The 25837-nt window shown below is 37.2% G+C and overlaps 1 protein-coding gene across 2 annotated transcripts in view; it reads right to left on the bottom strand.

The window, feature by feature from the left end:
- The window catches only part of MIA2 (MIA SH3 domain ER export factor 2), a 78426-nt gene extending 58691 nt beyond the window's left edge, over positions 1-19735 (bottom strand). Inside the window, exons 1-6 of one of the 2 annotated variants that reach the window (XM_068991033.1) lie at positions 19444-19735; positions 17583-17716; positions 14578-14664; positions 10088-11315; positions 4757-4975; positions 4552-4652 (exon numbers count right to left, since the gene is read on the bottom strand). In XM_068991033.1, coding sequence (XP_068847134.1) covers positions 4552-4652; positions 4757-4975; positions 10088-11315; positions 14578-14664; positions 17583-17716; positions 19444-19558 — 1884 coding nt within the window. In that variant the 5' untranslated portion in view covers positions 19559-19735. Of the gene's footprint in view, positions 1-4551; positions 4653-4756; positions 4976-10087; positions 11316-14577; positions 14665-17582; positions 17717-19443 lie in introns of those variants that run through there. The other variant, XM_068991034.1, reaches the window with a different exon arrangement.
- Positions 19736-25837: the final 6102 nt, after the last annotated feature.

The raw sequence follows: 25837 nt of genomic DNA, 5'->3' as shown, positions 1-25837 counted from the left end.
TGAAAGCAAAACAAGTTGTGTCATTAAGCCTAGTTTTCACAAATACTCTTACAGTCAGTGGCACCTGGTCACCTTAGCTAGAAATCTGATAAATTTCCCTATGTTTTCCATTTTCTCCTTGCTACTTTCAATCAATCACAAAATCCAGTGAATTCTATCTGCAAAAGATCTAACTAGTTTGTTCTTCCAATCATTTTAATAACCACTATCAGACACTTGCTGCTGCTAAGTCGCATCAGCTGTGCCCAACTCTGTGTGACCCCATAGACAGCAGCCCACCAGGCTCCACTGTCCCTGGGATTCTCCAAACAAGAACCCTGGAGTGGGTTGCCATTTCCTTCTCCAATGCATGAAAGCAGAAAGTGAAAATTGAAAGTGAAGTCATTCAGTCGTGTCTGACTCTCAGATACTTAGTCAGAGGTTAAAAAATATGGCTAATAGGCCAAACTCAACCCACAGAACATTTTATCTGACCTGCATGGTATTTTTTTTAGTCTGAATATTTGCCAGCAATTAAAAATTGGGAGATTTCAAGCTTCCCTGGTGGCTCAGTGGTAAAGAATCCACCTGCCATTTTTCACAGAACTAGAACAAAAAAGTCTCACAATTCATATGGAAACAAAAAAATAGCCAAAGCAATTGTGAGAAAGAAGAATGCAGCTAGAGGAATCAACTTTCCTGACTTCAGACTATATTACAAAGCTATAGTCATCAAGAAGACAGTATGATACTGGCACAAAAACAGAAATATAGACCAATGGAAGAAGATAAAAAGCCCAGAGATAAACCCATGCACCTATGGATACCTTATTTTTAACAAAGGAGGCAAAAATACACAATGGGGCAAAGATAGCTTCTTCAATAAGTGGTGCTGGGAAAACTGGACACCTACACGTAAAAGAATGAAAGTAGAACACTTCCTCACACCATCTTAAGTCTCTTCAGTCATGTTCGACTCTTTGAGACCCCATGGACTATGGCCCACCAGGCTCCTCTGCCCATGGGGATATTCCAGGCAAGAATACTGGAGTGAGTTGCCTGCGCCCTCCTCCAGGGGATCTTCCTGACCAAGGGACTGAACCCACATCCGTAACACCATACACAAAGATAAACTCAAAATGGATTAAAGACCTAAATGTAAACCCAAAAACTATAATATTCTTAGAGGAAAACATAGGCAGAACACTCTATGACATAAATCACAGCAAGATCCTCTATGACCCACATCGTAGAGCAGAGGAAATAAAACCAAAAATAAACAAGTGGGACCTAATTAAACTTAAAAGGTTTACACAGCAAAGGAAACTATAAACAAGACACCCCTCAGAATGAGAGAAAATAATAGCAAATGAAACAACTGACAAAGGATTCCTTTCCAAAATAAACAAGCAGCTCATATAAGTAAATATCAGAAAAACAGCCCAGTCAAAAAGTAGGGAAGACCTAAATAGACATTTCTCCAAAGAAGACATACAGATGACTAACAAACCATGAAAAGATACTCAACATCACTCAATATTAGAGAAATGCAAATCAAACCTATAAGATATCACCTCACACCAGTCAGAATGGCTGTCATTAAAATGTTTACAAACAAATGCTGGAGAAGGTGTAACCCTCTTACATTGCTGGTGGGAATGTAAATTGATACAGTCATGATGGAAGAGAGGGTGGAGATTGTTTAAAAAAAAAAAACTGGGAATAAAAACCTCCATGTGTGTGCTTGCTAAGTTGCTTTAGTTGTGTCCAAGTCTGCAACCCTATGGACTAAATATAGCCTGCCAGGCTCCTCTGTCCATGGGATTTCCCAGGCAAGAGAACTGGAGTGAGTTGCCATTCCCCTCTCCAAAACCATCATATGACTCAGCAATCCCACTACTAGGTATATACACTGAGGAAACTGAAATTGAAAAAGACACATGTACCTCAATGTTCACTGCAGAACTAATTACAATAGCTAGGACATGGAAGCAACCTAGATGTCCATCATCAGATGAACATATAAAGAAGCCATGGTACATATATACAATAGAATATTACTCAATCATAAAAAGGAGCACATTTGAGTCAGTTCTAATAAGACAGATGAACCTAGAGCCTATTACACAGAGTGCAGTAAATCAGAAAAAGAAGCAAATATCGTATACTAACACATATATATGGAATCTATAAAGATAGTGCTGATAAAATTATTTGCAGGACAGCAATGGAAACACAGACTTAAAGAACAGACTTATGGACACAGTGCAGGGAAGGAAGGAGAGGGTAGGATGTATGGAGAGAATAACATGGAAACATACATTACAATATATAAAATAGATAGCTAATAATAATTTGCTATCTGACTCAGGGAACTCAAACCAGGACTCTGTAACAACCTAGAGGGGTGGGATAGGGAGGGAGGTGGGAGGGAGGTTCAAGAGGGAGGGGACACCTGTATACCTATTGCCGACTCTTGTTGATGTTTGGCAGAAGCCAACACAATGCTGTAAAGTAATTATGCTTCAACTAAAAATAAATCAATTAAAAAAAAAAAGAATCCACCTGCCAATGCAGGAGACACAGTTTCAATCCCTGGTCAGAGAAGATCCTATATGCCGAAGAGCAACTAAGCCCGAGTGCAACAACTACTGAGCCCCTGCTCTAGGGCCCTCATGTCACAACACTGAGCCCATGTACTGTAATTACTGAAGCCCCTGCACCCTGGAGCCGGTGCTCCTTAACAGGAGGAGCCACTGCAATGAAAACCCCTGGCACCACAACTGGAGAGTACCCCTCATTGAAACTAGAAAAAGCCTGTGCAGCAATGGAGACCCAACACAGCCATAAATAAACATTTTTTAAAATTATTTTTAAAAAACAGGTTCTTTTTCAAAAATGGGAGATTTCACACACACAAAATCTAGATTTCCAACTTTTCTTGAAATATCAGAAGATCTGGGGAAAAAAAAAAATACTGAAGAACTTCTATCCTTTGGAGAAGGCATACACTCTCTAGCTGGCTACAGTTCTCTCCTTTACCTGTGCTTCACTCATTTCATTTGAGTTTATAAACCCTAATTTAGACCTTTACAATCTATTTCCTGAATTCAAGTGATAACTTCTTGATTGGGCTCCCTTCCTCTGGTCTTCAGTCAATTCTTATTATTATTGACAATGTTGATTGACAGACTTCATACATGAAACTTTTTCACTTTACTTAAAGCAATTATCCTCCAATTAAAAATAAATTTAAAAAATAGTGCCCCATTATTGAAAAGATAGAGTTCAACTTCCTATCACAAATGCAAAGCTAACCTTCCTCTTTAATCCCAGTATTCAACTTCAGTCCCAATATTCAATCAGACTGAATTATTTATAAATTGCTTATAAATTTATTGCTTGTAAATTCAATCAGACTGAATTACTTAGAAATGCCAGAATCTCTCCCACTTCTGTACTTTTAAAAATGCACTCTCAACCTAGAATGTTCATCCTTTCTTGCCTGGCTAACTCCTACTCTTTCTTCAAGATCAGCTCAAGTAAGATCTCTTCTGGGACATTTTCCCAGGCTCTTCCTCCCTACTCTCTCTACCTACCATTTCCAGTCAGTCTACCAGGCAACTCCTCCTGTGTATCAGTAACATCCTGTGGCCATTACAGCACGTACAATTATTGCTTTTTTTACTGTGTCCAACTAGAATGAACTCCTTGAAGGTAACCACTGTTAAGTTTCATCCTAAAATGTAAATGAGAAGATATAAGTGCTTCCTCAATTATTTCTATAACAGCAGTAAATGAGAAAAGGAACACACACTTATGTGCCAAATACTACAGCTAGATCCTTTTGTAATATTTCATTTACAATAAATGAGATAGAATTTAATAGAAGTTACAATAAATGAAAAAGCAGACAGATTTTAGAATTTTAGTTATGACTTGGTTAAATTTTGAAGTACTAGTTGTTTTTGCAAGATTCTCACATTACATCATTTTGAGGTCACAGCTGTCATTCAAATATTAATAATTTCCTTAAGATTAAATTTTAGTTAATATTATTTCTGAGTTAAATCTTAGTATGATTTCCTCTGATTTAAAAAAAGGAGAAGGAAAAAACTGTATGCTCAAGATCAACAAAGCTTAAGGAAAGGTTTTTTAAAATATCTTTAACAACATCCATGCAACAAAATATTCATATAAGGGAAAAGCTTCATATAAGATTTTATGCAAAGAGAAATATTATGCATCAATAATATTTACATAGGGAGGATTCACTCAAACATAATTTTCAGCTATTCCTATATTTAGTAAAATAGGTAAAATTATTGGGTGGCGCTAGTGATAAAGAACCCACCTGCCAATGCAAGAGACATAGAAATTCAGGTTTGATCCCTTGGTCAGGAAGATCCCCTGGAGAAGGAAATGGCAACCTACTCCAATATTCTTGCCTACATCATCCCATGATGTAGACCTGGCAGGCTGCAGTTTATAGCCTCGCAAAGAGTCAGACACAATTGACTCAACTTAGCACACACATAAAAGTATTAGAAAATATCTAAAAGGTCAACTTACCCTTTCTATCAGAATTATAATTGGTGAAAATGCAGAATTCAGGAAATCATAAACATCAATTTGAAATAAATATTCCAGAAACTGAGGCCAAGAAGCATCTTCTGTCAAATTATAAATTAAAATGTTAATACTTGATAAGATACAAATTTTGAATTTAATTTCTTCCTTAATTGCTGCATTAGAGAACAAATAACTTGTTTCTTACCTTTTATAGCAATGTAATTTTGAGAAGATAAAAAGTAATCAGTTAAAAGGATCTGACTGTTTGACAGGGTATTTTCCATAGATGTGTCCATTTCCACCTGAGTAGGCCTTTCAGTGTCTAGTGATATTTTTAACTTTTCATCACTATTTTCAGAAGATAGAGTTTTGAAATGAGCTTCTTCATGAATTCTCATAGGAAACTCTATTTCAGAGTCCATATCTGCAAACAGAGAGAAATGTTTAGGGTTTTTAATAATGTTTGCTTTGTTGTAGGCTTCCTATGTTTTTCTAGGCAGGTCATCCTTTGAATCTTTTTGGGCATCGTGATACTTCATTATGGAAAGAATTCATTGAAACAAATTTATCGTCTGTATTAGTTCCTACTGCAGATATAAATTAACACACACTTAATGGCTTAAACAACACAAATATATTTCTGGAAATCAGAAATCCTAAAACCAAGGCTTTGGCAGGGCTCTATTCCTTTTGGAGGTCTAGAGGAGAATTCATTTCCTTTTTCTACCTTCTAGAGGCCATCTGCATCCTTTGGTTCATGGCCCTGTGCTGCTAACTGCTGCTAAGTCGCTTCAGTCGTGCCTGACTCCATGCAACCCCAGAGATGGCAGCCCACCAGGCTCCTCCATCCCTGGGATTCTCCAGGCAAGAACACTGGAGTGGGTTGCCATTTCCTTCTCCAACATGAAAGTGAAAAGTGCAAGTGAAATCGCTCAGTCGTGTCCGACCCTTATCGACCCCATGGACTGTAGCCCACCAGGCTCCTCCGTCCATGGGATTTTCCAGGCAAGAGTACTGGAGTGGGGTGCCATTGCCATATGAAGATATATATACATATATATATATATGCACATCTCGAGAAAATTCACTTTAAAAAGGATTGTTGTCATTGTTGTTTAGTCACTAAGTTGTGTCCAACTTTTGTGATCCCATGGAATGTAGCCCCCCAGGCTCCTCTGTCCATGGGATTTTCCAGGCAAGACTATTGGAGCAGATTACCATTTCCTTCTTCAGGGGCTCTTCAGAACCCACAGAGTACCCGACATGCATTGGCAAGCAGATTCTTTACCACTTATCCATCTGGGAAGCCCTTAAAAAGGACTACCCTTCTCCAAAACTAAGAAAAAAATTTAATTAGAAATATATGTGTTATAATTTTCCACATTTGTAATGTTGCACCATATATTTATGTGCATGCCATATCACACAGCCATCAATTCAATTTTCAAATATAGTTTAAACTGATCACTTGATTCAATGAATTAATCAAACAGGATTTTTTTTAAAAAAATGTTCTAATTAGTCCTAGCCTGAGGTATAGTAGTCAAGTAAATTGTGGGATTTATTTCTCAGTTACTCTTTAAGACAAGGATAGAAAAGTATCATTGCAGTCCTGGAAAACAATATTAAACAATAGTCCTAACTGAATTATTCAATATCTAACTTTGCTCTTTGAGTTATGGACGTAACATATCACTTTCATGCTGTCACTTACTTAGTCACCATCGTTTAAAAGATGAAAGTCCCAAGTGAGCAAACAGATACCTGTAATTTAATAATGCCACATGTGGACTTTAAAATTTAAAATGAACAATCAATTCAGGAGTTTGAATATAATTGGACTATTGTAAATATAGGACTCAAATAGTGATCTACAATGATGTTTGATGGCATAAGAGGAGAAAAAGACTTATTCAACAATTAATTTCACAAAATTTATGTGTTCCTAGATTGATTCTTTTTAAAATATTTTCTTATACTGCACTTGAAATAAGTATATGTAAAAAAATGAAAACTTCCTATATTCTTTTCATATTTAATTATACTTCTGAGGTATTATTTTTACATTACTTAAACATAAGCCTTAGGATTTACATTAGAAGCCAAAGCAATCTTGAAATTGAAGAATACTGAATCCTGGAAAAGAAGAATAGAGCTTGAGTAATCATACTCCCTGACTTCAGCCTATACTACAGAGCTACAATCTTGAAAACAGTATGATACTGAAACAAAAATAGACACATGGATCAATGGAATAGTCTAGAGAGCCCAGAAATAGGCCCACACACTTATGGTCAATTAATCTACAACAAAGGAGATAAGGATATACAATATAGAAAAGACAGTTTCTTCAAAAAGTGGTACAGGGAAAACTAGACAGCAACATGTAAAAGAATGAAGTTAGAACATTCTCTAACACCATACACAAAAAATTTAAAAACCTAACTATAAGACTGGATACTATAAAATTCCTGGAGGAAAACAATGGTAGAACACTTTTTGATATAAATCACAGCAATATTTTGGGCAATCTGTCTCCTAGAGTAAAGAAAACAAAACCAAAAATAAATGGGACCTAATTAAACTAAAAATCTTTGCACAGCAAAAGAAACCATAAACAAAACAAAAAGATAACCTATGAAGTGGGAGAAAATATTTGCAAATGATGCAATGGACAAGGGATTGATTTCCAAAATATACAAACAGCTCATACAGGTCAATTTCAAAAAAGCAAACAACTCAATCAAAACTGAGTGGAAGACCTAAACAGATGTTTCTTCAAAGAAGACATCCAGATGGCTAAGAAGAAGCACATCGCTAATTATTAGAGAAATGTAAATCAAACCTACAATGAGGTATCACACCAGCCAGAATGGCCATCATCAAAAAGTCGACGAACAATGAATACTGAAAAGGGTGTGGAGTCAAGGAAAGCCTTCTGTACTTTGGTGGGAACATAAACTGGTGCAGCCACTAGGGAGAACAGCATGGAAGTCCCTTAAAAAACTAAAAATAGAACTTCCATAGGATCCAACAACCCCACACTTGGCCATATACTGGGAGAAAAGTATAATTTGAAAACATGCATGCATTATTTACAATAGCTAAGACATGGAAGTAATCTAAATGTCTATCAACAGATGAACAGAAAAAGAAGATTGTATGTATTCAATACATACAATGGGCTATAGGCCATAAAAAAGAATGAAATAATGCTATTTGCAGCATTGGATAGACATAGAGATTATCATACTAGATGAAGTCAGATAGTGAATGACAAATATCATATGATATCACTTACATGTGGAATCTAGAAAAATTATACAAATGAACTTATTTACAAAACAGAAATAGACTCACAGACAGAAAACAAGCATAGTTACCAAAGGGAAAGAAAGGGAGAGATAAATTAAGAATTTGGGATTAACATTCATATACTACTGGATATAAAATAAACAACAAGGTCCTAATAATAGCACAGGAAACTATATTCAATATCTTATAATAACCTATAATTGAAAATATATATTCTTATCTGTATATTCATATATGTCCTTATATGTATATATTTTTTTATATATATAACTGAATCACTTCGCTGTATATCTTTCCAGTTACTCTTATCCGCTTTTTCACAAATATCTCTTTAGGATCTAACAAGCTTAGAATAAAATAATTTCCTCTAGCTTTTGAAAATGTAGGTCTCTAATGTTTTCAGTCATGAAAATCATCATATCTAAATCTTTCTTATTTAGAAAAGTGTTAGAGATGGCTCAGATGGTAAAGAATCTGCCTGCAATGCAGGAGACCCAAGTTCAATCCCTGGGTCAGGAAGATCCCCTAGAGAAGGGAATGGCTACCCACTCTAGTATTCTTGGCTGGAGAATTCCATGACAGAAGAGCCTAGCTGGCTACAGTCCATGGGGTCTCAAAGAGTCTGACATGACTGAGCGACTAATACTTTCACTTCACTTAGAATCTAAAGTCTATATTCTGGTTAGAGGATGTTGATCAAGTAAAGAACTCACATTTTGTAGAATATTAAGAGTTCTTCTGGAAATTCAAGAAAATCAACTAGCTCCAGTGAAATGTGTTTCTTTCTGAGTTTGCAACATTATTGATCTCTTCTTGTGAAAGTTTTTCTGTCATTCTAAGGTTCAATCGTTTCTGTATTATTGGCCAATATTTGTTGAGTTTCTAGTCTATCCATCATAAAGACATCAGAATGGAGATGTGAGAAAGTCATGTTACATAACTCTACTTAAAATATAATCCACATGTTTTTAATCATAGGAGTCACTGATGCCTGGACACCTAGAAGTCTCCTCTGCTACTCTGCTCTCTTCTGCTGCCTTCTGTTGAGCTCCCAGAATTGAGAGACTTGAGGGAGAATGTGGAAAACTTTTTACATTGTTTTTGCTTGAGTTTCCATATTATCTTGTACACTTAAAGAAAACACTTGTTATCACAGATCTTCTTAGTGGGGAGGTGATGAACTATAGATCTAGAATACAATATAATTTAGAAACCGAGACTATTTTAAACTAATGAACGGTGTTTTTCTAATAACCTAATAAGCAAAAATTATCACCTAATAGAACAGGAAGTCAATGGACATTATCTAAAATAGGTTAATCAAAGAAGAACAATATAAATATTTTATTTAGAAAATAGATAAATACTAAAAGAAATATTCTCTAAAAAATAAAAGAAATTATTATCCTTGGGAGAGAGGTGGAAGTAGAGATGGACAAAGGGAAGAGAAATCGCTTTTGTTTAGGAAAAAAAAAAAAAGCCTTAGCACTACATATATTTTTAAACCTGTCTACATATAGCAGTTTGATTAAAACTTATTGTAAAATACCTAGAGATCTCCCTGAAATAGCCATATACATCCAATCATTCCTTGTCCCTTGAGATTTTATGATATTAAGATGTACTAAGCACTTCCCTGATGGCTCAGACAGTAAAGAATCCACCTGCAATGTGGGAGACCTGGGTTTGAATCCTGAGTTGGGAAGATCCCTTGGAGAATGGAATGGCAACCCACTCCAGTATTCTTGCCTGGAGAATTCCATGAACAGAGGAGCCTGGCAGGCCCCAGTCCATGGGGTTGCAAAGAGTTGGACATGACTAACTGACTTTCACGTCACTTCAAGATCTACTAAGTCCCAGAGCAAACCAGATATATTGATAAAAGGGTGATTGACAAGGTTGTTGCTAATTATTATTTATTTAGAAAAATAAGGATTCCTGGATTTTTCATGTGATCTGTACTTTTAAAAATAGGCTCATACTGTAAAGAATCTGCCCATAACGTGGCAGACCTGGGTTCGACTCCTAGGTTGGGAAGATCCCCTGAAGAAGAGAATGGCTACCCACTCCAATATTCTGGCCTGGAGAATCCATGGACAGAAGAGCCTGGCAGGCTACAGTCCATGGCACCTCAAAAAGTCAGACACGGCTGAGCAACTAGCAATTTCACTTTTTCCTATGTTTAAAAAAGAAATCACATTATAGATATTTTTATACTAACCTGGCTGACTGTAACCACTTTTCAACATATCTTCTATATTATCTGTGGGGTACTTTTCAGCTGAAAATTCTTCTGTTTTATCATTTTCACCTACATTACTTTCATCCAGAGTCTGTTTGGGAAATGTCAATTCTGTTTCCTTTGGAGTGTTCTGGAACCTCCAGCGGTTGTCAAAATTATACAATAACTTTTTAAAATATGGTACAGTATCATAATCATCTGTTTTCTCTAAGACCGTTTCCTTGCCTATTTGATTTTCAGTTTCCGTAATTTTTATTAGTTTTATTTCTTGTTCCTTATCAGGGTCAAATTCACTTGTTGAAGGATGTCTATGTTTCTCTCTTTCACCTCTTTCTTCATTTTTTCCGTCATCTGATATCATTTTACCTTCATTAGCATATGCAAACCCCAGCATACCAAAACCAAAATCAAACCAACTTGGCTTGAGAATTGAGCTGTCATTAGTGATTACATCTTCTTTTTCTGTTAATGTTTCCGTACACGGAACAGTAGTTTCTTCCTCAGAGGATATGGAACTAGGAACATCTTCTAACAGTGGGTTGCTTTCTTTGGATGATAACTCAGGTTCTGTATCCTCACCTCCAAAACCCAAATAACTTGTAAATCCACCACCAAACCAACCAGTGTCTTGAGGATTGAGAGTGTGCTCTGACTCAGATACTAGTTCAGACTGTTCCTTTGGCACTGACTCAAACTCTAATTCAAGTTCTTGCTTATGTTCTGTTTGGGGCTCACCACTGTTTAATTTCTCTGGGTCATTCCCGTCTTCCACTGCGATTTGTCTACTTCGAAATGAGCTTTCCTCTTGAGGTTCAATAACTGATTCAAAAGTCTTTTCTGCAGCTTGGTCCTTTCCAAATCCAAACCATCCTTTCACTTCAGGGACAGCTGAAGATGGTGGGGCATGATCCCCTTCTGGAATAAGATACTGTTCCATACTTCCAGCTTCTGCTTCCCAATCTTCTGATTCACTAGTACTTCTGGTATCTTCAGGAGCCTCTGAAGCTGGAAATTGGTCTTCAAACAAACTACTTTCAGAAGTTGAATAAAAGCCAGGTTCTATCTGAAAATCACTTTCATATACACTAGATTTGGGGTCATTATCTTCTTCATATGGATACATATTTTCACTATTATCACTGTTTAACTCACTAGCTTCATTTTCAAATATGTAGCTTATTCCAAGAAGACAGAAAAAGTCAGATTCCTGAAAGGAAAAATATATATATGATTGACATTAATATACTGAAACCCCTTGTTTGTCCAAAATTGTTCCAAATGAGTGTCATTTTCCCAAGGCCACACAACTAGCTCAATAGCTGAGCAAAAACTCCTAATCATAAACACTTGTATCATAACTGACTTTTCGGGGTTAGTGATATAAACCTCAGTGAGATCCACTTGCATTAGGATTTGCTCACTTTCACTTTTCACTCTCATGCATTGGAGAAGGAAATGGCAACCCACTCCAGTGTTCTTGCCTGGAGAATCCCAGGGGGAGCCTGGTGGGCTGCCGTCTCTGGGGTCACACAGAGTCGGACACAACTGAAGCGACTTAGCAGCAGCAGCAGCAGTTGAAGAACTTTAGAAGAAAAGGCAATCTAGTACTGAGTATATTCTGCAAAGAAACTCTAACGAAAAGGCGTACATGGCCACAAAATCTTGCTCCTTGTGAGGGTACACTGAATGGACACATGGAGCTGTGCAGTGGTTTCAGAGTGGAATTTACAGCACATGATCACAGCTCAGAAAAACCAGACTCTAAAGCATGATGGCCTGGTTAGAAGCTACACTAAAACACTTAGGCTTCTTTAATTGAGTTACTGTAAGCCACCAATGGAGGCAGGGATCCCCTTGCTCATCTCACAGAGCAACCAAATTTTCAAGTATAAAATGGTAAAAGCTATTTTTTTTAATCTGAAGGTATGAGACACTGATATGCACTGCTCTTTGGTTATCACCATTATAAAATAAGAATAAAACTCAGAATTTTACAAAAAATAAACTTCAGAATTGCAATTTTTACAGTATAATTTTGGCACTGCAACACTGTAGGTGATTAATAGACGTTGGAGCCAAACGCTATGGATTGAAATCTTAATCCCACTGTTTACTAGCTCTGTGACCTTGGGTGAATTAGATGACGTTTCTATGCCTCAGTCTCTTCATTTGCAAAATGAGAAAAATAATACCTTATAGGGCTGTTGTGAAAGATTAAATGAATCAAATACTTAAAACAGCAACTGTCTCTAGTAAATACTAGCCTAATGTAGCCCAAGGTTATACTACCCTAGATGAGCCAGCTGTGTGGGGATAAAAAGGCCCAACCCCTTGCCTCTATTCAGAACAAATCTGAAAGGCCATCCCAGCTTCTAAGTTCCTTATAGAATCACCTGAAATCATTGCTGCAACTGCGTCATAGTTCAGCTTCTCTGTCTGTCCAGTCCTGCTTTTTCTGATGTTTCCTTACAAGTGCTATTCCCAAGAGTACTCCCCAGTACACTTCTTGGATGCACAAGTCCATCTATTTCCCAGGGGACTTGACCTAAGAATTTGGTCCTCCTATATGCCTACTAGGTTCTCTGCTCTGTGCCAAGTACTGAAATTCTACAGTAAATGATAGAAACAATAAATAATAGATTGTGATAAGTGCTATGCAGGAAATAAATAGGAAGTTGTGGTTGAGAAGCAATAATTCCTTTAGAACCATCATGAAAGAGCTCTCTGAGGCACTGACCTACAGCTTAACGACTACACAACAACAGATACAATTTAACGACTAAACAATAACAAAAGGATAAGGAGGAACTAACCAGATGAATTTAGCGAAAGCATTTCAAACAAAGGGAATGACCTATTTGGGTTTTTAGGCAGGGAAACGGCTTGGCATGGTCTAAGAACAGTCAATAGGCCAGCATGGCTAGGAGCATAGTGGGGGCCAGAAGAAGGGCATAAGACAGGGTCAGCAGAGGGCAGGAACAGATCATGCAGAGCCAGATAAGGAGTCAAGGCTTGATTATGACAAGATCTGATTTTTGGGATTTTGATTCATGACTATAAGATTCGTGTTTAGGGAATGAATTGGGAGAGGGCAAAAGTCAAGGTAAAAAGACCAGTTAGAAATCTACTGCAGGTTCTACTCAGGAGGTAATTATGCCTTGAGTCAGAGCTATAGGGAGAGTAAAAATGAAGAGAAGACAGATAGATAGATGTATTTTGAAGACAGAACTGGCAGGACCGATAGTTACACAGTGAATAGACAGTTAATCCCAGAATTTGTGGTGGGAAAGAGCCAAATATTAGACAGTTTATTTAACCAGGCAGAACTGACTTCACACTGACCTCATTTAAGGTAAATTGGCTTAACCTGCGTGTGTGTGTGCGCTACGTTGCTTCAGTTGTGTCCAACTCTTTGTGATCCTATGGACCGTAGCCTGCCAGGCTCCTCTGTCCACGGGATTTTCCAGGCAAGAGTTTTGGAGTGGGTGGCCATACTCTCCTCCAGAGGATCTTGCTGATCCAGGGATCGAATGCAGAATCTGAATTAAATGCACTAGTCAAATTCACATATTGAAGAGTCACTTTCTCGTTCCCTTTCTCACTATCAAGCCCAGCATTGTCAAACTCAGTTAAAAATCCAACAGCAAAAGAGGTTTACAGATTGGAGACCTAGAGAGGATGATGGGAAATAAACTCTGTCTCAGGAGGACAATAACATTAGTAATAATATATAACATTTACATAGCACTTAGTAAATGCTGTTTTATGTGCTTTCATATGCTCTTTTTTCCTCAATACATTCATGAGGTAAGTTTATAATCATCATCCTCATTTTATAAATAAGAAAAAAAGCACAAATACCACATGACAACTAAGTGGCTAAGTCAGGCTTTGAACCCAGCCCATCTCCAGAATTGATGCTCTAAACCACTGTATTCTACTGTCTGCTAATCAGTAAGCAAAATCTTTGTCATTAACCCTGTCTAAACCTGATATTATTCACATACTCAAACTATTCCTAGCGTTAGTTCATAAGCCTATTTTATGTATCCACTATATAAGATGTATAACCAATGGGCACTTACACCACAGAAAGCTGTGTTAATCAAGAAATTTTAAATTCAACTAATAACCGTTAAGGGAATGGCAACCCCGTCCAATATTCTTGCCTTGAGAATACCATGGACAGAGGATCCTGGTGGGCTACTGTCCAAAGGGGTCACAAAGAGTCAGACATGAATGAATGACTAACACACACACACAGAACAACTATACTCCAATATCAATTAATTTAAAAATAAATTAAATAAAGAATACATTCATTAAGAGGAGAAAGAAGAAAAGGAAAACTGGTAATTGGAAAAGAGAATTATTGGGTATTTATAATTATTTCTTTTGTTAGAGAAAAAATATATAAATTTACTTTAAAAAAAATCAGTTCAATTAAGAATCAAAATCTGTTTACTCACTTTTGTTGGTATTTGAACTTCCTCAGATATGAATACTTCTTCAATCTGTACTGCATCTCTGGGAAAATATCCAAAGTCCTTTCCTTTCTATCAAAATGAAGAATAAATATTAGCAAGTAAGAGTGATCAAAGCAATAGCTATTGAGCCTAATTTTGTTCCATGTCCTTGACTTTCATGTATTTCAAATCACAAATAGTAATTGGTTTTCATTTACTATCTAAAAGAAAGTCCAATGAAATCATATTCCGTTTGCTACTCAACAGAACAGGGTTAATTTGAGGGAACAAAGGGGCAAGCTATAAAATGGCACTTTTTCACATTTCAGAGGGAAAACCACTCATTTTCTTCCTCTTTCTGTTCTTAATGACCTTTCTTGCCTAGTGGACCACAGCTTTATACTAATAAACCTGGAATATCAAAAAACAAGGGAATGGTGACAGTAGCCAAGCTAGATGGAGCTGTGACATAGTCAGCATTTTCAGGATGTCAGGATAAGATAAGATGTTAAACTCTGAAGAGCCAAGACGGATTCATCAAGATAGTAAAGATCTATGAGTCCTCCAGAGGGAACTGGGTTCCATTCAACTCCTCTAGTGGCTCAGACGGTAAAATGTCTGTCTACAATGTGGGAGACCAGGGTTCAATCCCTGGGTTGGGAAGATCCCCTGGAGAAGGAAATGGCACCCCACTCCAGTACTATTGCCTGGAAAATCCCATGGACAGAGGAGCCCGGTAGGCTACAGTCCATGGGGTTGCAAAGAGTCCGACACAACTGAGCGACTTCACTTTCACTTTCACTTTCAGCTTCTGTACCTTGGTGACAGAGATCCTCTCAATCTTGTTTAAGTGCCTTCAAGATGTCCCCCAAGAGTGAAGGCTTCACACGGCCACTCTCAGCCCATTTCCTACCCCTGTCCAAGTTTAAAGAGTGTATTTCTTTTGGCCCTTTGATTTAGCACTATTACACCTCAGTTCTGATTTTTCCAGCTCTTCAGTTGCTGCAACTATTTGAAAACTGACAAAGTGAGCTCCACAATGTGGCTTCTTTTCTATGGTCGCAAAACCTGGTTTGCAGGATCTTAGTTCTTTGACCAGGGATTGAACCCAGGCCCTCGGCAACGTAAAGCCCAGAGTCTTAATCACACCATGTAGATTCTTTTAATTTTATTTATTTACTTATTTTTGGCTGTGCTGTGTCTTTGTTGCTATGCAGGCTTTTCTCTAGTTGCAGCGAGCAAGGCCTGTTCTCTAGTTGCCGCGAGCAGGCTTCTCATTGCAGTGGCTTCTCTTGTTGCAGAGCATGGGCTCTAGGGCACATGGGCTCTAGGGCACATGGGCTCAGTAGTTGTGGCTCCTAGGCTCTCAAGTGTGGGTTCAATAACTGTGGTCCACGGTCTCAGTTGCTTGGCAGCATGCGGGATTTTCCCAGATCAGAGATCAAACCCATGTCTCCTGCACTGGTAGGTGGATTCTTTACCATTGAGACACCAGGGAAGCCCACAGGGAGACTTCTTAAATGGCTATCTGCCTGGACCAGACACCTAAAGCACAAAACTAAGTGTGCTTGAAACTTCACCCTGGCTCCACACATTACATGTTGCTTTGTGCAGAACTATCATTTTCACACATAGTAGACAAGAAAAAATGGTTTCTTTTCTTCTTATGATACCTACTGTTTAATTTTTCTTATAGTTGCCTTAGATACCTCCTGTGCGTTCAAGGCAGAGAAATAGTGTGTTTAAAGAACCATAAGTGGGAAGGGGGTTCATGTTTGGGAACGCAGGTAATAATTAAAGATTTTAAAATTAAAAAAATTAAAAACTAATAAAAAATTAAAAAAAAATCCTTAAAGGTTAATACTTAAAAAAAAAAAAAAAGAACCATAAGCAGTAAGCAGTCTAGGGAGCTGCAAAGTCCAGGTAAACAATTCTGGTCAATGATGTCTGAGGTTCAGTCATATAGCCTCTAATGCTAAGAAGCAGGATTGACCCACATAGAATCTGCTCCTTCAAATAAAGATCAGAGGCTTCCCATGTAGATGCTATACAAGGAAGAGATCTTATGCATATGCTATATGGAAATGATGTATGTATCAGGTTGGTCATGCTTGCTCAGCTTGGGAATAAAATCATGTGTCACGGTATGATTTCATTCTAAAATAATAATGATGATATAATCTAAGATACCAATCTCTTTTCAACTGAAAATATTAATCATTAATTTGTCTGTGTTATATATTCAGAAAGATGATTCAGGCATCTAGGAATTTCAGTGTAATAGGACTTTGGGCCAAATAAAGTGTCTCAGTTATTCTTTTTTTCCATGAAAAATTCATATATCTCATTTCCTTAGGCTACTAATCTTTTAGAGGACCTCTTCAATAGTAACTCAGTCCTTTATTTGCTCAGAAAGACATGTCTTTTTAAATTTTTTTGGCTAAGTGAGATCTCAGTTTTCCCAGTTAGGAAATGTAACTGCACCCTTGGCAGTGAAAGGTGATAGCATGGAGCTCTAACCACTGGACTGCCAGGGAAGTCCCAAGACATGTCTTTTAATTTGATTAACTAAAACTTCCCAGTCTCTCTTAAACTTGGCCGTTGGTAGCAACAGGGGATGGCTGGGCTTACCTAGTCACCCGGTAATCTCCATCAGTACCTCTAAGGTCTCTCCAAACAAATATAAAAGTTAAGTTCAAAAACTATGCATGCTATGTAAAATAACTTCAAGGCACTCTTAAGCCTTCATCCCAATCAGACTGGCTTTCCCAAAACTACTTTTATAGAAATTCTGGAACCAACAGTGAACATGTCCATGTTTGTTTGCTTAAATATGTCAAAGGTTTTATATATAAAAAGGTTTTATATATATATATAAAGGTTTACATATATATATAGATACAGATAGTACTTTGAAATGTTTAAAGTTCTTCTAGAGATGAAAAGCAGTCTGCTTTGTCTAAGCTGGTCATTTATTCTGTATTCGATTTATAAAATTAGATACTTACACTTCCTGCCCACAAGTCTTCCCTTTTTCCTGAGAGTTTAACATAAACTGATATCTCTTCTCCCTTAGTGAAGTTCAGGTATCGACAGTCAGGTCCTCTGTAATCTCTTATGGCGAAGACTCTGCTTATTAAAGCTATGTAACACGCAAGGTAGAGAAGGGAAGGAAAAGATAATTAGTTTTCTTCCTGGCACCTACTATATTCCAGGCATCATGATAAGCTCTTTCATACCTTTTATCATTGTTATTATGAAATTCTCAAAACAGCCTATGAGGTAAATAATCTCATCTTAGACTAACAAATGAGCCTTTAATTAAGTCTCAAACAGATGGTCACCCACCTGATAAATAGTGGAGCCAGATCTGAACTGACTTTCTTTTCACTGCAACATCCACCTTCTATATTCTGAGCTTTTCTTTCTGTTTTTCCCTAAACCTTTCTACAAATCCATCAGTCTCTCTTAATGGACAACTCATATCCTACTTCTTATATAAGATATCCCTAATTGGTCCAGCCTACTCTGCCCCTTCTCTGAATTTCAAAATTACCTATTATTCTTATCTTGTATCCCTATCTACTATTTCATATTTCATACTGACCTGTCTTATCATCATTTACTAGAATGAAAATCCCTGGAGGAACAGAAAGTTATCTTACATTTCATTTCACTTAGATACACACTCCTGATCTTCCAGACCCAGCACATAACAGACCCTTAGTAACTATGAACGAGTATATCCACATATGCTAGATTAGCCCTTCAACATGTAAAGTAATATACATACCATATTAACCATTATAATTATACTGACATATGTAAAACATTTTGATTAATTTGTACAATCAAAGTTAAAATAACTTTTATCAATTACTATAAATGTGAATGTTCTGTTTACATGATATGTGCCTAACCCTAAGGCAACTAAAATGAGGTTGTAAAAAGGAAAAAAATTGTTTTATTATTATATAATTAGATAATAATATAATTATATAATGGTTATATAATAATAATATTATTATCACTAGTAAACATTCTATGTTAAATTACATATTCAAATTATTAAGGCAAATGTTGACACATAAAAATTTACTTTTAAATTATTTATGTTAATATTAATAATATTTTGCATTTTTAATTTCCATGTTGCAAATTAGAAATAGTTCTCACATACTGGAGGGATAGAAGGTTTAAAGCAATTATAGTATATTGGGATGAAAGATGCTATTCATTTTGTACCATAATGCCAATTTCAGAAAATAAGTTCTTAAAGAACAAAATGAAAATTAATTTATCATTGTAGAAGAAAGCTTAATATTCAAAGACATAAATAAAATTTTCAACTCCTAAAACTGATTTCAGTATTTTTACATAATAAATTATGCAAAAATGATTAATGTTTGATAAAGTTTTAGACAATAAATCATGATAGTATGAAATAAAAACAGTCTTAGAAAACTCATGAGAGTCAGAAACTTCTGATTGTGAAACAGAAACTAAAAAATGTAAGAGCTTCATAAAAATAGCTTATCAAATGGCCTGATATTTTTAAAAAATATAAATCATTTACATTTATCTTAAAAAGTAGTAAAAGTGCTAATTTGTTTTTGAAAGCTAGATTAATATCCTTATAATTTCTGATATATTTATATATAAGGTTATCCTTACTCCTTTATATTTACATTAAAAACTATCACAAAATGTTTTGGTTCTAGCATATCCTTTTTATAGTGGACTATACCTTATAACTACAAACATTTCCCAGTGATATTAATGTTCATTTTTTTATCATACATGTCCACAATAACATTTTATATCATTTCAGAGCCTTAGTTTAAGAGGAAAAAAAGAAAAGCAACTTACTTTCACATTCCAGGTCACCACACTTTTTAAAGTCTGCCAGCAGTTTTGTGCTCTCCAAACACTTTGTCAGAGAAATAACCAAAAGGAAGATCCTGTGAATTTTAAGATCCGCCATGCTAAAATAAGCAGGAATCCCAAACAAGGTTTAAACTGATCGTTTAGGCAGTAGTTATGCCAGCCAAAACAGGAGATAACACAGCCTATTTTCTAAATGTAAGAGGGAAAGGTTTGAGGTTTTTCAACCCCTTCATAACTACTTTTCTCTATCGGTGTTTAGGCTTAACTTGAGAGACAAACACTCTCTGTTCTCAGTCTTCAGTATCTGCAGTGTCAGGTATCCAGATTATACATAAGGGTTTAATAATTAACAGGGATTTTTAGCTGGAGTCATGTCTTATAAAGCCAGCCCATGGAAAACTCTCCTGCTTAAAGGCACCTTGTGTTCCACAGAACAATTTTTAAATGGCCTCCACAAAAGGTAGTTCATTTCTTTCTGTTAAAGTCTTCAGGTAGATTAGTCAATAAGTATATAGTATTTGCTGCATGTAAATACCAGCGTCAGGGAAGATATAGTTAAATGTAGAAGCAATAAAAATTTATATTAAAAACATGGTTCAGGATTATCATGATGAAAGTTATTTGAAAAAATATCCCACTTTCATATTGTAACAACCTTCCATGTTACTCTGAAATTGAAACTTGTATTTAGTTAAGATAGTTAAAACGTATTAAGTACTTACTATGATCCAGGTACTATCTTAATCAATTACACGATCTGATTTTACTTTCACATCAACTGTCTAAGTAGGTAATATTATCATCCCTTTTTTGCATTATGAGGAAACTGAGGTACATGGAGATGGGTTAACTCACTTGCCCAATGTCACATAGTGCATGGAGAAGAAATTTAAACCTAGGTCCTGTGACTCGTCCTTCTCACAACTACAGAAAGATGTCTACTCCATCTGCGACAATACCATTGCAGAAACAGAAGGCACACTTTCATACAATACATACATACAGTGTCATTTCATGTATTTAAAATCATACGCATATTTCTGTATGGTGAGGGTGAATGAGAGAGATGTCTGAAAGACTCTTCCCCCACAATGGCGGGAATATATCGTTTGAGTTCCAGTTGTTTTCACTTCCTCTTTGTATTTTTCTATATTGACTTTCTTCTTAAAAATAAGTAAGCATATATCATTTTTAAACAACAGTAAGGTTATGGAAATTAAATTATTTGAATGACTTGTGTAGTCACTAAGTCACATCTGACTCTTTTTGTGACCCCATGGAGTGTAGCCCTCCACGCTCCTCTGTCCATGGCATTTCCCAGATACAAATACTGGAGTAGGTGGCCATTTCTTTCTCCAAATTGAATGATATTGTCCCTTAAAGGAGATCAGATCCCTATATTGGGAATTTTTGTGTAAAACACTAGGTCAAAGTAGACTTCTGCAAACTAAGTTTGTCCTATTTCAACCTTAGGGAAATATTTCCTTAGTCCTTCTTTGCTGTGCCTTTTCCCAGCGTCTGGCATGCGAGCATATGCGCACTTTGCAGGATGCAGCACTTGCAGCACTTGGATGGCACCACACTCCCCTCTAGCGCCTAAGCAAGCTAAAGTGAAAGTCTGTTGCATTCAAAGTCCTAAAAAAAAAGGATGTGTGTTCTCTATTTGTTTCCCAGAACCAATAATTAGTAGGAAACCTGTTCTCTGAGATTAAAGATTTTTGCCTCTTTAGAAAGAATCTGACAGAGCATGAGTTTGAGGATCCTTTGGTTCACAATTAGAGCACTGCATAGCTGTACATGTGCACACTCAAAAGGGTGTAGGTTTGTTTCTTGAATACCTTTGCAAATCTGTAAACTATGTTTATCAAAGATATTAAAGAAGCTCTTCAGCTTCAAATTTTGGCACTGAATTACTTACATAGTCTATAGTATCAAATTAAGAATGTTCAGTAATTAATGTACTTCATCCTTTTGCGTATTCAGTATTAAAACTGTTTAAGCTAAATTCTTAACTAGCTAATTTAATTGTGCTCTGCATTATGAGACAGACGAACCCAGAGAAATTTGTCTATTCGAGTCCAGAAAAACAAGAGAAAAATCCTTGCCTAAGATACCACCTTGCAGAGATTTGCTCTTGCTAGAAATGCTCCCACTTTCTTACTACTTAATGCACTGAAATGATCTCATTTTATGTTCAAACCATTATTCAAATATATTTTAACAAGAAATCTGAAAATGTGTTAGCATAATGTCAACTGTCTCTAACAGATCCAGATGAAGAGGTGGTATATGAAAAGGATGAGAACATTTAAAGAAACTGAAGTATCAATTTTCACTGCAAAAATAGTTGTATTAACTTAGCCAGACATTATATAATGGCTGATGCGTTTTGCAGCTCAAGTGTTTTGTCAATATTAAAATATAATACTGCTTCTGAGGAGGATTTCATAGTACGAGTCAGGAAAACTGATTTGGAAGGCCTATCTTCCAAAAGATAGGCCTTTGGAAGGCTTTCTTTCAAATCAGTATTGGAATCAGCTTGCCAACAAAGGTCTGTATAGTCAAAGCTATTGTTTTTCCAGTAATCATGTACAGATATAAGAACTGGATCATAAAAAATGCTGAACACCGAAGAATTGATTCTTTTGAATTGTGGTGTTGGAGAAAGCACTTGAGAGTCCCTTGGACTGCAAGGAAGTCAACCCAGTCAATCCTAAAGGAAATCAACCCTGAATATTCATTGGAAGGACTGATTCTGAAGCTCCAATACTTTGGCCACCTGGTGCGAAGAGCTGACTCATGGAAAAGACCCTGATGCTAGAAAAGATTGAGGGCAGGAGAAGGGGGCAGCAGAGGATGAGATGGTTAGATACGTATCACTCAGTCAACAGACATGAATTTGAATAACTTCTGGGAGATGTGGAAGACAGGGGAGCCTGGTGTGCTGTAGTCCATAGGGTTTACATTTGAGTGATGAGACTCAACTTAGTGACTGAACAATAGCTTTCTTCAGAAACCACACAGGATGTAACAGCAACTACTGCACTGAGCTAAAGAGTCAATCCTCAAAGCCACGAATGTTCAGTATCTTAGAGGTAATATGACAAAGCAGACCTTCCCATGAGAATACAGAGACATAATCATGAATGCTGCATTTCTACTGCTTGGTGATGTTATTTCTGATACTGTGTGGTACTACTTTTTCTCTTAGTACCTCAGATTTCCTAAAGTGGGAACATACTTCTTCAGTCAGCTGCCTGTTACCCTGGCAGTTTATAAAATAGAGAAACTTATTTACAGTGGTCCCATCTTACCCACATTTTCACTTTCCATGGATTCTGCTACCTAAGATCTGAGAACATTATACTGAAAATTCCAGAAACAAACAAGTCACAAGTTTTAAATTGTACACTGTTCTAAGCGGTGTGATGAAATCTCCTGCTGTCCTTCTCCCTCCTGCTCGGAATCATCCCTTTGTCCAGTACAACCTGTCCATCAGTCACTTAGTAGCCACCTTGGTTATCAGATGGGCTGTCAAGGTATCACAGTGCTTGTGTTCAAGGAGCCTTTGGTTTACTTAAAAATGGCCCCAGACACAGGAGTAACAATGCTGGCAATTTGGATACACCAAAGGTAAGCCATAAAGCACTTCTGTTAGGTGAAAATGGGAAAGTACTTGACAATAAGCGGAAAAAAATCATATGCTGAGATTGCTGAGATCTAAGGTAGAAACAAATCTATCTGTGAAATTGTGAAGAAGGAAAAAGAAATTTGTGCTGGTTTTGCTATCACACTTCAAAATGCAAAAGTTACACCCACAATGTCTGATAAATGCTTAGTTAAGATGGAAAGGGCATTAAATTTGTACAATAAGAAATGCTTGGAGAGAGAGGACATACAGATGGCAAAAAAACACATGAAAAGATACTCAATATCACTAATTTTTAGAGAAATGCAAAACAAAACTATTAATACAATGAGGTATCACCTCACACCAGTCAGAATAGATTTCATCAAAGTCTACAAATAATAAATGCTGGGAAGGGTATAGAGAAAAGGGAACCCTCCTACCTTGTTGGTGGAAATATGAATTATTACTGCCACTATGGAGAACAATATGGAGATTCTTTAAAAAAATAAAAATAAAGCTACCATATGATCCAACAATCCCACTCCTGGCCATATATACAGAAAAAAAAATTCAAAAGGATGCTGCACCCCAATGTTCACTGAAGCACTGTTTTACAATAGCCAGGACATGCAAGCAACCTAAATGTCCATTAAATGAGGAATGGATAAAGATGTGGTGCATACGTACAATGGAATATTACTCAGTCACAGAAAGGAATGAAATAATGCCATTTGCACTGACATGGATGGACCTAGAGACTGTCATACAGACTGACATACAGACTGTCATACAGACAGACAAATATGTGAACTGTCGTCCCCATCTGTTTGCAACCCCATGAATTGCCCCCCAGGCTCCTCTGTCCATGGAATTTTCCAGGCAAGAATACTGGAGCGGGTTGCCATTTCCTATGCCAGGGGATCTGCCTAAACTAGGGATCAAATCTGCCTCTCTTACGTCTCCTGCATTAGCAGGCAGATTCTTTACCACTGAGCCACCTGAGAAACCTCAAATACTGTATAATATCACTTATAGTGGACTTTAGAAAAATGGTACAGATTTACAGATGCTTATTTGCAAGGCAGAAATAGAGTCACAGATGTAGAAAACAATCTTGTGGTTACCAGTGGAGGAAGTGGGGGTGGGATGAATTGGGAGATTGGGATGGATATATACACACTCTGATATATAAATGTATAATTAATGAGAATCTACTGTATAACACAGGAATCTCTACTGAATGCTCTGTGATGATCTAAATGGGAAGGGAATCTAAGTAAGTGAAGTGAAGTTGCTCAGTCGTGTCCGACTCTTTGCAACCCCATGGGCTGTAGCCTACCGGGCTCCTCTGTCCATGGGATTTTCCAGGCAATAGTACTGGAGTGGATTGCCATTTCCTTCTCCAGGAGAGGATCTTCCTGACCCAGGGATCAAACCCGGGTCTCCCGCATTGTAGACAGATGCTTTACCACCTGAGCCACCAGGGAAGTCTTCTTTAGTAGGTGTTAATCTCTTGAACGCAAAACTCCGTCTCGGTATTTATTACCTGGAGGACCCAATCTCAGATGCTAGTGATCCACAGATGCAAAAAGAGGGGATGGCAGAATGTGCGCACTTTGACTTGTTATTGGTGCTAGTCACTCCATGGCTCTTCTTTCTTTTGTTGTTTTTGTGTTGCTGAAGGCCGTTTTAATCCTGACCATTTCCTCTTATTCTATCAGTCAGAGTTCTACCAGGAGACAGATGGGTATTCCATTTTGAGGGAGGCACTCTTGAGTGACTGAGGAGTTTCTAATAACAAAGGTGGGGGCAGGGTTACGAAAGACCAGCAGGGGATGTAACATCCCCAGGCATGCAGGAACAGTAACCACAGCCTGGAGAGAACTCCAGGAAAGGACTGCCCAGCACAAACTTGAAACCTTCAGTAAAGGAACTCATTCAAGAGAATCTCTCTTTTTCTGATCTGATTGTATCTCCAATCCATCAAACCCAGTCAGAAGCTAGCAAATAGGGAACTCTTTGAAGCCATTCTAAAGTTCTGTGTTCTAGAGATGCAGAGCGGAGTGGCAAAGAGTGGACTGGGAGGAGAAGAAGATAATACCCTCCATGTTGTCATTATTCCTTTATTGTGTTTTTGAATGATAGTATGCAATATCCTCCATAGTCAAGATGGTAAGTGTGTGATATTTGCTGAACAGCGGACTGAATTGGTTAAGTCTCATCAGTGGGTAGGAAAGGAATTTAAAGTTTGTTGAACACCAGCTTTGTATCAATAAGCTTAATATTTCGCACGAAAATCTCACGTTCCAGGATAGGTATTATTTATTGAGTGCCTGTGATGTGCCAGCCACTCTTCTAGGGACTGGAGGTGCAGGAATGAACAGAGCAAAGTCCTTGCTCTCAAGGACTTTGTATGCTAGTGAAGAGAGACAGACAAGAACAAACAAGCAAATAAATGAACGGGATAACTCCGAGTAGTGATAACTTGTTATGTAAGTCTGCTTAAGATAAAATTGTAAGGAAAGGCATTCTGGACAGTGACATTTGATTTAAGATGGGGGAGTAGAAGGCAGAACATTGTGTGCAGAGGGGAGAATTAATGAGAAAGTCGTACTTCATTGTCTGAAGTTTGATTGTGCGTGTGTGTTAGACACTCAGTCGTGTCGGACTCTTTGCAACCCCATGGACTGTAGCCCACCAGGCTTCTCTGTCCATGGAATTCTCCAGGCAAGAATAGTGGAGTGG

The sequence above is a fragment of the Capricornis sumatraensis genome, chromosome 19 (assembly GCF_032405125.1).
Source record: "Capricornis sumatraensis isolate serow.1 chromosome 19, serow.2, whole genome shotgun sequence".
NCBI lineage: Eukaryota > Metazoa > Chordata > Mammalia > Artiodactyla > Bovidae > Capricornis > Capricornis sumatraensis.
The sequence above is the reverse complement of the archived record's forward strand: the minus strand, read 5'-3'. Positions and strand labels throughout refer to the sequence as shown.